Source organism: Hyperolius riggenbachi, chromosome 2, assembly GCF_040937935.1.
Source record: "Hyperolius riggenbachi isolate aHypRig1 chromosome 2, aHypRig1.pri, whole genome shotgun sequence".
Classification (NCBI taxonomy): domain Eukaryota; kingdom Metazoa; phylum Chordata; class Amphibia; order Anura; family Hyperoliidae; genus Hyperolius; species Hyperolius riggenbachi.
This window is the reverse complement of record NC_090647.1, coordinates 475,788,616-475,802,215: the sequence shown is the minus strand read 5'-3', so window position 1 is coordinate 475,802,215 and position 13,600 is coordinate 475,788,616. Positions and strand designations below refer to the sequence as shown.

General features: G+C 42.2%; 1 protein-coding gene across 1 annotated transcript in view; it reads right to left on the bottom strand.

The window, feature by feature from the left end:
- Positions 1-1,612: 1,612 nt before the first annotated feature.
- NOS2 (nitric oxide synthase 2) overlaps positions 1,613-13,600 on the bottom strand; it is a 63,060-nt gene continuing 51,072 nt past the window's right edge. The window contains 8 exon segments of the mRNA XM_068266362.1: positions 1,613-1,699; positions 4,762-4,956; positions 6,217-6,362; positions 8,349-8,470; positions 8,588-8,675; positions 10,273-10,483; positions 12,038-12,201; positions 13,336-13,517. Of these exon segments, the coding sequence (XP_068122463.1) occupies positions 1,613-1,699; positions 4,762-4,956; positions 6,217-6,362; positions 8,349-8,470; positions 8,588-8,675; positions 10,273-10,483; positions 12,038-12,201; positions 13,336-13,517 (1,195 nt within the window).

Genomic DNA, 13,600 nt, shown 5'->3' with positions numbered 1-13,600 from the left:
TTTTTGTTTCATAACCAATCATACTGATTCAGTTCTAGAGACTCCTAACCATCATGTATTACGTCTGCACATCTGATCCTCTGGTGCCTGTTGCTGGCATAAAGCCTATCTACACATTATCCCCACACTTTGATTAGCCCAATAGGCTGCCTGTCAAGTTTCCTGTCAAGTGACAGGCAACCTATTGGGCCAATCCAAGTGTGGGGATAATGTCCTTTAAAGTGATTGGACCCGCAGGGGCTCAGGGCAGGACGAGTGGAGCTCTCGTCATTGCTAATTAGCAGGCATAAGTTCGTAGCGCTCATTATGCTACTCTGATAAGGCATGTTAACTCTGATACGATGTGTTAATTTTGATAAGGCATGTTCACTTTGATCATGCATGTTAACTCTGATAAGGCTTGCTATTTGTCTTAGTGAATCATGGATTGATGATTCAACCCAGTGACTTTAATCCAAGATAAAATGTTGCCATGGGAAGGTAGGGATGACTACATAATTATTTTGACTTGTACCCAATTCAACATGAAATCCATATAATTGGCCCTATTCCAAGTTGCATGTAATCTGCATAAATTTGCATGCAAGCCATAAAAATGTGCATCTCGTTAGGGTTCTCTGTTGGGGAGGTGCTAGTGCTGACTGTGTTGCAGCAGGGAGACATTTCCACAGTTTCCACTTAACTTGGAAGACTACCAAAAACCCCTTCTAAGTCCTGGATAAAGAGGGGAAGATTTTCTTTGGAGGATCTCCATACTTTGAGTCTTGGTAACACTTATCACAAAGGAAGTTAGAAATAATTATAATAACAGAGAGACAGCCATAAACACCTAAGAGAGGTTCTATGATAACACCTCACAAGGGGGTTGATACATCAAACGTCGGTAATACTGCAGTACACACGTAGCGCACAGCTTTATTACCTTCACTTCTGCATGCAACTTCGCGCGTTATGCCAGTAGCAAGACTCGCAGTACGGGAGTAACACAAAGGTTGCTATGGTAATAGCACGTAATTAATGAGCATTATCAATAGTAATGCGCTCTCCCAGAATTGCATGTCACGCTACTGACATAACTTGAAATGCTGCATGCGGAAGTGAAGGTTTATGCCATGTGATATGTGTGCACTGCGTATTACCGTTTGATGCATCAACCCCAAAATTGCATTTAAAAGTTTTGGCTGAAGTTCCATATTGAATTTATTCTTAACTTAAAGCCTATTATACAGTATGTAGACGCAAAAAATATTAATTTAAATAGAAATAAATCTATACAAAGCAAATTAAATAGAAATGTTCAATAATTAACATGTTACATGATTATTTTTCCAGATTCTGTTAGGTGAAGAGCGCAGTACACGGTAGTGTCTTCAGGTTTTGGAAGTGAAGGGCAAAGTTTGACCGAAGTCGTAATGATGGATCTGGATAAAGTTTCGGCAAGCTCCCCATCTGTTGCCTTCATTTTGCTGGATGCTGATGGAGAATTGTACATGATTCCATAATAGCTTGCCTTGCCATCAAGAATCACAAAGTGCATAATGACGTCTCTGCTTGGTTTTTGTTCTAATTATATTCAGCTTAGCAGTGGAATTTAGAGAGAGGCGTATGGAACTCAGCTGGGTGAAATTCAGATTCCGTTTTTAGGTTGCAAATGTTTGTAGGATGCACCAAATATATCCTCATGATAACGCATCTGACTCTGAAAAACAAACACAAACAATAACTGTGATCACTCTTTGTGTTCTGAACCATTGTGATTGTAATCAGAGTACGCAGCTGGTAGATTAATACATCTGCCCTCAGAGCAGGGACAAGGTCCTCCAGCACCCAAGGCTGAGATACCAAAGTGCGCCCCTCCATCCCTCCCACCCCAGCCATCACACACTGATTGTTATTAGACTAAGAGGGCCACAGGGCCCACAACCTCCCCAACACCTTAATATTTAGTTATCTGACTTGCCGTCACTGCCATGTATCCCCTTTTCTTATTTTTTTCTTCTTCATACACAATTAGGAATGACAGCTGAATGAATTGTGCTCCCCCTCCTACACTGCGCCCTGAGGCTGGAGCCTCTCCAGCCTATGCCTCGGGCCGGCCCTGTCTGCCCTCACTCCTCTGGTGCTGTCAGTCACTCCACTGGCTGCCTATCACCAGGGTTACGGTTTAAGTTTCTATCTCTTATCAACCTCCCGTCCACTCAGTCCACGCCTACCATGGAGTTACACAATATGCTAACTGAACTGTAAAATTGGAGAAATAGCAATATTTCTAAGTGCGCACAACTAACTAAATTTGGGAAACAATAAGGTAAGCAAAAGTCATCGCTGAAGAACACATTTTGCAAGCCTGCAGCTGACATGAATCTTGATTAAAGAGGAACTGTAGTGAAAATAACGTAATAAATAAAATTACTTACTTTTTACAATATTCATCTATGAAATATTTAGTCAGTGTTTGCCCATTGTAAAATCTTTCCTCTCCCTGATTTAGATTCTGAAATTTGTCTTTAATACTGTCAGGTAAACGATGTGAAATGTTTGTTTGCTAAGAGTTCTGAAGCCAGTGCAAAATATACCTGGGGCCTGATTCACAAAGCGGTGATAACTCAGTTATCACGCCTAAAAGACTTTAGGCGTGATAACCTTTGCACTAGCAAAGTTATCACCGCTTTGTGCTCTAACTCGCGCGAAGCTCCCGCGCGCAAAGTCCCATAGGGCTTAATGGGCACTTCGCGCGAAGCACGGTGCGCTGCGCGCGCAAAACTTTGTGCGCGGGAGTTTGCGCGAATTCCTTCAGATCACGCCTAAACTAAATTTAGGAGTGATAAAGGGCTTTTCACAGGCGTGCAAAGTGTTTGCACCGCTTTGTGAATCAGGCCCCTGGTCTCCCAGAATGCTCTGGGAGCAATCTATACAATATAGGAAGTGTTTCTGATGCTGAAACCAGATAAATTACTGTAAAAGTCGGTATCCGGAAAACATTACTGCATTTTAATGTCAGTAGTGCCTCTTTAACTTTTTTTTTTTCACTGTCTCCGCAATTCATCATTGCTTTTACTAGTTTTCATGAAATTTACTTTCTTGTGTGCAGTTCATCCAATTACTGAGCAATTTTTGTAGGCTTTCTCTAAAGGCCATATTAATGAAATCCACCACCCAGTAGATTGGTCGTGGCCGCCAGTGCCCAAAGTAATTATTAGAACTCTCCCATAGGCAATAGGTAACTATTCATATTTTGAGGGGCTGTATTCTCACTGATAGGCTGTAACATACTCTAGTTATAAAAAAAAAAAAAAAAAAAAAAAAAAAAATCTGATTACATTCAAAATATAATTTACATGGCACTTTTAAATATTTCTTCAAACACATTTTTAATCGCTCTTTAATCAATAACATAGAAAATGAATTTATACAAAATAATAAGCAGCGCTCAATACAAAAATATGTTATGTGGCTATCATAAACATGAAGTGACCAAAGTCCAAATGTAACTGTTAACGCTCAATCCACGAGCGGATCCCTGTAGTGAGATATGTGTATATCTTCAAAAGCAATATTGTAATGTTCTAGCAGCGCTCAGTAACAGTTCATCAGATAAATGCTGGCTTAATACCACTTCACAAAACACCATGGGGTCTCCCCCCCTTCGTAGAGCAACTCACCAGAGGATGCGGCCGAACCGGCCCAATATCGCTTGTTGGGTATATGGCCATCCCACTGCCTCCAATTGGCACACTCCAACAGCTCACTGTAGTCTGCTTCAAGATTTACATTTATATAATCATCTGCGCTGGATTGATCATAAACCTCAGTAGTTACTAAATAACATGTAGTAACCTGTAAGCAATAGGTACTAAGAATATGTCTAAAGGGGAGATTTTGATTTATCATGGTTTCGGAGTTATTTAGTAACTACTGAGGTTTATGATCAATCCAGCGCAGATGATTATATAAATGAAAATCTTGAAGCAGACGACAGTGAGCTGTTGGAATGTGCCAGGTGGAGGCAGTGGGGTGGCCATATACCCAACAAGCGATATCGGGCCGGTTCGGCCGCATCCTCTGGTGAGTTGCTCTACGAAGGGGGGGAGACCCCATGGTGTTTTGTGAAGTGGTATTAAGCCAGCATTTATCTGATGAACTGTTACTGAGCGCTGTTAGAACATTACAATATTGCTTATAAAAATGAATTGAAATCATTTCAGTCAGGGGTGTTGCTAATGTTTGTGTGGCCCTCAAGCAGCACATCATTTGTGGCCCCTCCCACTCCAGTCTGAGGCCTGATCTCCTGTAATAGTAGGTAGCCAAAGGTGTCCCTGTATAGGTAGTCCCCCCAGTATTGTAGCCCAGTTTCCCATGTGTAGGGCATTAGTGTCAGTGCAGGTATGTAGCTTCCTGTTATCTCCCCATCCCCAACACTCACAGACCTTCAGATCAGCAGCAACCCAAAGAGAGGAGAGTAGCGCCTAGTAACAGTGCACCACACTACAGGCAGGAAGAGAGCAGTTATGGCGCTTCTGTGGTCACTCCCCTCTGTTTGCGTTGCCACTGATCTCAGTTCTGTGTGAGTGATTGTGAGACAGCTACGTCCAAAAAGTCACAGGAGATGGCCCAGACAGTATGGGAGGCCCTTGTTGTGGGTGAGGCCGCAAGTGGCTGCTTGGGGAGCCTGGGCCAAGCAGCACCCCTGATTTCAGTGGCTACTTCCTGCAGTGGACAACAGTATCTGTTATCTAATAATGACTGCTGCATGCAATGTACCTTCAGCTGGGACAAACACTCCTCCGCTTCCTCTTCACTCAGCTTCTTCTTCATTGCAACAATCCAATTCATTGTTCTGGCCACATCCCTGGCCATGTCAATGCCACCACAAACGTACATGTGGCCTTGTTCTTTGAAGACAATCCTGTAAACTTCATCCACAAGGTCCTTCTTCAGAATGTCCTGAACATATTTCTGAGGGACAATGGCAATGAGGAAGGTTTAATGCAATGGCACGCTCATTGTACAAAGAAAAGTATAAAAAATTCTATGTGACATGAATGCAGCAATTACTTTTATGTAGATTTTAATCAAATGGTGTATGTAATGAAATAGTAGCAAACAAACCAATGTGCGGCTATTGCTTTAACTGTACTCTAACAAGGGCAGGGTTCCCTCCACTATTGTTTCTTGCAATTGTTGTTTATTGTATCATAGAACATCTAGTATTAATTGTCATAGTTATATTGTACTTGCCTTAGGCACGCATGCACGACAGATGATAACTATGAGCGTAATAGACCCTGCAAGGAATGCAGCCACAAGGGCGCCAGGAAAATAACTTTTGTCATCCTGTTGTCATCTTCATTAGAGATGCCCATGTGTGGCAAACGTTTAAGGGCCCATTTCCACTATCGCGAATCCGCATGCGTTGTCCGCATGCGGATTCGCACAGCTAATACAAGTGGATGGGCCTGTTTCCACTTGTCAGTTTTCCTGAGCGTGTTTGTGTGCGGGGAAAATCTGCAAGGCAGAGCCGTCAGAATTCGCTCCCCGCACACCGCTATGCGAATTGCATACAATGTATTTAATAGGGAAATTGCATGTGGTTTTGGCATGCGTTTTTTCCCACGATTTTGCATAGGAAGCAATGTTAATTTACACAGGCAGTGACATGGTTAAAATCGCATACACACTAACCTATGCAAAATCGCATGCAATATCGCACCCGCATGTGATTTCGTCTGCGGTGACTTTCCGGCGATTCCGAAGTGGAAACGGGCCCTAACACTTGGGATTAATCACATTTTATACACATATACACAGATACACAGATAATTTGCCATGCCTAGCAACATAGGTAATACTATATAGATGTGGCTTCAGTATGCCAAGAATAGGGATGGTCAATGAGATGCAAATCATTTTGAGTTGATGCAGAATTATGCAATTTCTATGCAAATCTTTTCACCTTCGGGCCAATCAAATTGCACTTTGGCTTCATTTTATTGGTTCACTTTCATGATACATTAATTTGCATAAACATTTGCATAATTCTGCATCTACTTGGAATCATTTGCATCTCGCTCACCATGCCTAATCAGGAGTCAGGCATCCCTAGACATAGGGTAAAATGAAGGAGATACAGTGTATGAAAGTAAAATCACACAGTAGGCAGAAAACAACCGTATAGAATTCGAATGAAGCACAGCCATGCTATAATTTACTTCTCACCTTTACTTGTCCTGGTTGCCGGGAATAGGCAGTGAATACATCTTTCAGAATGCCTCTCTTTCTCATGTCTTCTTTTTCTTCTTTGTAGATTTCATCAAGAGAATTCTGGCAGCCTGACAGCAGTATCATAGGAGCGACCTGAGATCCTGAGATTAGACCAGTGTTAACAAGCATGGTAGTTATTTGGAACACACCATCCACAGCATAAAACAACTGATACAGTAACTCTTTTAGTAAACTGGGGTGTGTATAAACTGCTTATTCCCTGCAGGGCTGGACAAGGTTCTCCAGCACTAGAGGCGGAGATTCCAATGTGCACGTGGCACTTGTAGGGGCTTTGCTCACGACTCTGCATTGGCCGGGCGCGGGGGGGGCGGCACTCGTGCAGGGCAGGGGCGTGCCAACAGGGCTGTGTGCTCAGAGGTTGCCATTGCTGATTTCTCTTGCAGTTGTGTGGATCTGTTGCCTAAAGTGAACTTTGAACTGCTGTCCCCAAAGCAGTATACGGCTGTTCTCACTCCACTGACCGCCTTCTTGTTACAGGCACATAAATTGCTAATTAATGAAACCATAAGATGATATTACTGGGAAATTTAACAGATAACAATGGCACCCTCTATACTCTATGCACTTCTCACTAAGGCCAGTTTTACACTTAATTTTGGCAGTGCAATGCAATTCTCCTGTCACATTGCACCGCAATGCCAAAAATTACAAACAAATGACCCTGCGGTAAAGTGCGCCAACAGGGTCATATGCATAGGCCTGCCCCCCATCCCAGCTCAGTGACTTACTTCCTGTTGGACAGGAAGTACATCACTGGGATTCCCATTGTCCGCACATGCACACCGCACCACACTCTCGTCGATTAGATTTCTGCGTCGCCCATTGAATCCAATGACTTCCACCACTGCTGTGTCGCCACGGAAGTCATGCAGTAACGCGCTGCAGACTTTGCGTCAGTTTGGCAGCGATTCAGAAGCTTCCAGCGCAACGTGATGCAGTAAGCATAAAAGGCACCATACAGTTGCACTGCCCTGCGGTGAAACAGAGTAATGCAACACACACCTGCAATGCAAAGGGGCCTAATGGTTTGCATTAATGTACACATAAAGAACATTTACTATGTACATATAACACACACTAAATTTGTGTTGGCTGATTGTCAGCTGGAAGTAAAGATCATTCCTAAATCTATTGGGAGTACAGATGACCAGGTGACCACTGATGATGCAGTTAGTGCTTTGTCATTTTGGGCATATGTATTGTGGCACCACCATATGAGTGGGGTGCCAGGGGGTGCCATTAGTAAAAAAATATTGGTAATTTGCATCACCGATATTTTACTATGCACAAATTCTCACTGGAAAGCTTCCCTCCTGGTGCTTAAAAATTCCCCGCACCACCTAATGCCTAACACTCTTCCCTCCCCTTCCCTCAAGTGCCTAAAACTAATCTCCCCCTCCTAATACCTAACACTATCCCTGGAGCACAAAACGACCGCTTAGTTGTACTGTTCATCTATCTCTCCTCCCCCCTCCATAGAACAGAATAGGTCCCCAGGCTAATCCTTCTTGGTGGCGATTATTGAAAAAGTGTATGTAGCTTAAAGAGAACCCGAGGTGTGTTTAAAGAATGTTATCTGCATACAGAGGCTGGATCTGTCTATACAGCCCAGCCTCTGTTGCTATCCCAAACCCCACTAAGGTCCCCCTGCACTCTGCAATCCCTCATAAATCACAGCCGTGCTGTGAGGCTGTGTTTACATCTGTAGTGTCAGTCTCAGCTGCTCCCTCGCCTCCTGCATAGCTCCTGTCCCTGCCCCTGTCCCTTCCCTCCTATCAGCAGGGAGGGAAGGGATGCAGGCGGGGACTGGAGTTCTGCAGGAGGCGGGGAGAGCAGCAGACTGACACTATAGAGATAAACATAGCCAGCTCTGACAAGCTGTTTGTCAGCAGCGTGGCTGTGATTTATGAGGGATTGCAGAGTGCAGGGGGACCTTAGAGGGGTTTGGGATAGCAACAGAGGCTGGACTGTATAGGCAGATCAAGCCTCTGTATGCAGATAATATTCTTCAAACCCACCTCGGGTTCTCTTTAAGAAATATTACAGCCAACCATTACTATCCATACCTTTTACTTCCAAATCATATAACCGTTGCTGCCAAAACGATCTGTATGGAGAAATTCCTGTACCAGGGCCAATCAGAATGCAGGGTGTGGAAGGATTCTCTGGCAGATGGAATGTATTTGCGCTGCAAAAGATTCACAATTTTAAGTGTTAGTGGAAGCTCCCATTAGGTAAATAAAAACAATATAAAAATTAATATGACAAAAGTCTGTTCTTGCTTTATGCTGTATGGCTTTAATACCTTCTCACAAAACAAGGAACCGTGTCATTGGGACTGAGAGTATTAAACCAGGTGCTGCACACTCCATGGTGAAGGGGGCCATGACCTCCTAGAAAACAAACAAGCAGGTATTTAGCTGAAATAGATCAATAGACTGTAACATCCAATGTAAATACAATCTATTCAATAGCTACTGCTTGGAAAAAGACACATTTATTTTTTGGTCCATTGGGCCAAATGCCCCCATCCTTACAGGTACAGCTGTTCTACTACCTTCAATTCTATGCCCAGCATCCCCCCATTCAACGTCCAGGAACCCCACCCATCTCACTGTCCTGCAACCTCCCTATTCTATGTGAAGCTGCCCATGTGTGGAAGCCATAAACTTTCATGTGTAGCATTTCTATTACAATTTCAGCCTGGCCTTTTATGTGTAGCAACCCAATTCCCCATATGCACCTGGCCCTTCATCGGTGGTTACAGGTAGTACTTCAGTACTGGGCTCAAGATGGGGATACCCACAGAGCTGCACTTTGCACGGATGAATGACAGGGGCCCTGATGTGTTCCTTCTATTGGCTCCATGACATTTTAAAGTGGATCTGAACTCTTGCACAGGACAGAAAAAGAGAAATGCACCCTGTATGTATTTAGAGAGTTCAGCCACTCAAATTCCCACTCATCTGTTATTGTAATTTGATCTCTCAGCTATGTCAGCCCAGGAATCTCCTCTCCCACCAAAGAGCAGCTAATTGGTAAACACAGGATGTTAACAATATGTCTGCTACCATGAAAGCAGGAAGTAGACACGCTGCAGATTTCTTGCAGGATTTGTATCAGCTATAACAATGAAATGTTTTTATTTAAAGGTTATTATGCTGTTGCTTATCTCTTAGAGCAGAGAGGAGGTTCTACATTCAGGTCCGCTTTAAGGCTGCAGTGTGCAACATCCCCCATAGGCCACCATCTATGTGGTCTATGCAGAAATCCAGCCCTGTATTAAATGCAGACAGTGATTCAATGAAATCTGTAGACAACACAACTACCAGTATGCAAAGAATATCCCACTGAAGCTCAAATTTCATTTAATATCAGTTATTTTTTAAGATGAGGTAAGTAGCTGACTCAAGTCTTAAATAGTTGTTGGCTCTAAAAGACAACCTCATCACTAGAACAGGTGTCTTAATATACCATATGGCATGATGAGATAAACATGTGTATGTACAGTGCAAAACAGGTTTTTACTTATTTTATTTTGTTGCCTCAAAGAGTTAATTTCTAGGCATGGAAGTGATTGCTTCTGTCTTGTCAGAACCTTGTCAGGAATATAGTAAACATCACTGATTAGCAAATTACAGCCATAAAAGTTTTCCTCACAGAAAATAACTTCTGAGGGCAGGGAGAAATAAAATACATGAACTATTGACCTTTTTCTAACTCTGGGACACTTAATAGGCTGTCACTGGTTAGAGATGTAAAATATTCAATCTACGTTGTAAATGTTTAAATATAAATGAAAACCCTGTAATACTTCAAAAAGTCTTTTTTTTGGGAGTAGGAGGATAAATATAATTGTTTATCTCATAAGTTTATTTTCGGCTCGGGTTCACTTTAAAAGCGGAATACCCCTTGAAAATGCTTGACTTTTGATTGCTTCTTTCTTTAGAAAGTATTTTGGCTGTGCCAATAAAGGAGTCATTTGTTTACCTTTTGATCTGTAGTTTACGACTCCCACAGTCAGGTGGATCTCCCCTGGTGTGATGACCTTTGATGAGCTGATAGAGTAGTACCTTGCTTTCATTGGTGGGAGATGAGTTAATAGAAATGTTGCGGGCACCTGCAAGGACGGGAACTCTTCCAGCACCTCCAGAAATGTTGGGCAGTTGTACGACTTCCATGCACTGTACTTTTCAGTGCTCTATAAAATATACAGATATCAGGAAATTGGAGAGTTTCAGTCAAAACTATTAAAACACAATATAGAAAAGTGTCTATAAAATGTACTGTAATTACTGGAAATTTGAACAAAAATAAAAAGCTCCATTCATTTCGAACCATTATTTCAACCGAGCAGCCTGTGCCTCATAATTGATTCCAAGAAAAAATACATTTTGGGAAAAAGTACACCTATCACTAAAGCCTGGTACACACACCCAATCCTGATTGGCCAATTTTACCACTTCCAGTAGTATGAGAGTCAATAGATTTTGAATACTTTGAACAGATTGTGTAGGTAAGTTTTCAAACTAGATAGAAGTGATAAAATCACCCAATCGTGAGCCAATCAAAATTGGATGCGTGTACACAGGTGGCCTCACATGATACAATAACAACATTACATTTTTACATTTTTTGATAAAAAGCATCCGTTATTCTGAAAAATTTTAAAGACCCATAAGATCGTGACCCACGACTGGGTCAGGATCTTCTGATCTGGGACCTGCTCCGTCATTCCTCCGCCTTCCCACATAGCAACAAAGTGCGTTGTCAGCTACACAACTAACTTTGCATCTGTACAGCCCGGCACAGTGAAAGGGTGTGTGCGCACCTTAACAGGCAAACAATGTGCTCTCTGTTCAGTCCTCTCTGTGATGTGAGAACAAAGCCCATTCTTATAATGCAGGCTCAGTCAGCAGCAAGTACTGATATACTCTGTAGAAGGCCTTAGGTGCATAAACAAGCAGCATCCTGTTTATTTACCTAAGACCTTCCATAGCACATATCAGTACTTGCTTCTGACTGAGCCTGCATTATGAGAGCAGACTTTGTCCACACATCACAGAGAGGAGAGATATCAGCTGTTCTCACAGTCAAAATGAACAGGGAGCACATCTCTTGCCTCTTACTGATGCCAGGAAGTGTACATGTGCTGTAAATGAACCTATCCAGCCGACCTTTGTAAACAAAAACACTACCTAATATGAGTTGCATATCCTATTAGCAACATGCTACTATGGTTATCCCAGTAGCCAAAATTTCGCTATAGTGCCCCTTTAACTTCTGTAACTCAGAGGGAGCCTTTGATGAAAAATACGTGTCCATAGTTTCTGTTCAGTGGAAACTACAAGATGCTGAAGTAGCATCCAAATTTTAATCTTCCTGTAAAAGTCAGCATTAGCCCCCCCCCCCCCCCCCACACACACACACACACCTCCAAAGCCACTCTATTGGTTGTCTAATGTATGCTGTAATCTCAATGACCTGCAGAACTGCCCAAGCGCTTAGTTAACTTTACTTTTACATTAGTTTTGGATACTTTTAGCAGTAAATGTGGATCTAGAACAATCGAATGAGTGTTTAAATTATTTCTTTTGTATCGTTACTTCATGCAATTGTTTTCTAATAATAGCTGCCACTCAAGGCTAAACTGCACCTAAAAATACATATACACAATGCCATAAATGGACGCTGCATCTTGTGCGTAAACCCGGTGGACAATGCAGGGTGCAGAGTGAGTAAATCTCATACGCACTTTGCTCAAGTCTTCTAGTCTGTATTTATCCTTCACGTCAGCAGCCAGGAGCGACAACTTTTTCAGGAGGAGCTGGGAGGGCGGAGTAGTTATGTCTAGGAAGTAAGTCAGAGCCTGGGATAGAGAGCAGGGAGGGATTTTCTCACTCACAGTCCAGAAATTACCTGGAAATATAGGAAGGAGAGGAAATTATTAGAAGATGTTCCAAGGGTTTCCTGACCCAGTTTTATGTTTTCTTGGCAAGGATTGCTGGGACTCTTTTGCTGTCACGGGGATTTTTTAAGTAACATAAAAAATTACTACGGTCCAATAAAATTGCATAACTCCCATGACCTTGGACAGTTTACGATATCCTTCCTTCATCACATCCTATTTGGATGGTTCCGCTGGCAAACTAACCATTTTTTAACAGATCTTAAAGTGACATTGAAGCAAACTTGGACAATAGGACCTGAGCATACAATAACAAATTACGTAATCATAGATTACTTTCTTTTAAAAATAATGGAGTGTTTAAATTCCCAGCAACTCCAGTGACTAATTCCCAAAGATAATATTGATGCCAGATGCCTCTAGCTGTGACTGTCTCTCGCTGCTGCCTCTAGCTGCTGGTTATATAACCAAATGCCAGCTACCTCATCAACAGCTGCTAGCTTTAGTTGGCTCAGTTTCTTTCTCTTCCTAGGTCAGTGGAAATCTGCATGTTCAGGGAATGTTTGACCCAATGTTTGACCCAATTTGACGAAAGCACACATGGCTGTACACTGAATTAAGCAAAGTGAAACTGTCAAAGTGTAATATTTGAGGGTACTTCCAAAATATTTCCTGTATCCTGTATTGCCAACTACTTGTACTACCTATGTGGAATAGGATCTCAGGCTGCCAAATAGCACTATCTTGACTGACAAAACAAGAGCGCTTGTATGCATTGTCTCATCTTGTTATGGATTATCACTATTCAATCACTTGTAGAAGTGATTATTACCAGCATAGCACTAAAGAAGGGCTAATATAGCAGTTGAAGGAGGGTCATTACGCAGTCCCTTTGGTCCAGGGGTCCTGTGCAGTAGCACCCTCTGCATCCTCTATTACAATACCTCTGCTTAGTACATTATAAACATATTCTTTAAAACTATTTATGGTTTAGGAAGGCTTTTTTATGCCAAGAGTCAGACAGAGAGTCGTATTTTGTAAGACAAATAAAAGACATTCAAGATATTACATGAAACGATGACATTCTTATCTGAACATACTAAGAAGGAAGTAAAGGCGTTCACCAAAACATAACAGATTCTTACCCTGCTGGCTGCGAGTCTCTAGTCGGATGTCCTGATTGCTGGGGGGAGCATCCTTCAGATGTTTAATTATGCCGGCAACTAGTTCTGGCTGGTTGCCAGGAAACACACCAACATGTTCCCCTGGCAGATACTGAACTTCCTGGTAATTCTCACTGGAAAGTTTCACTAGCAGGGTGGCACGGCTGAAAACAACAAGGAGAAACTCATAATAGGACTAATTACGTATACAGGATTTCCTTTTTTCTTTTAGTAGAATCAACAACTG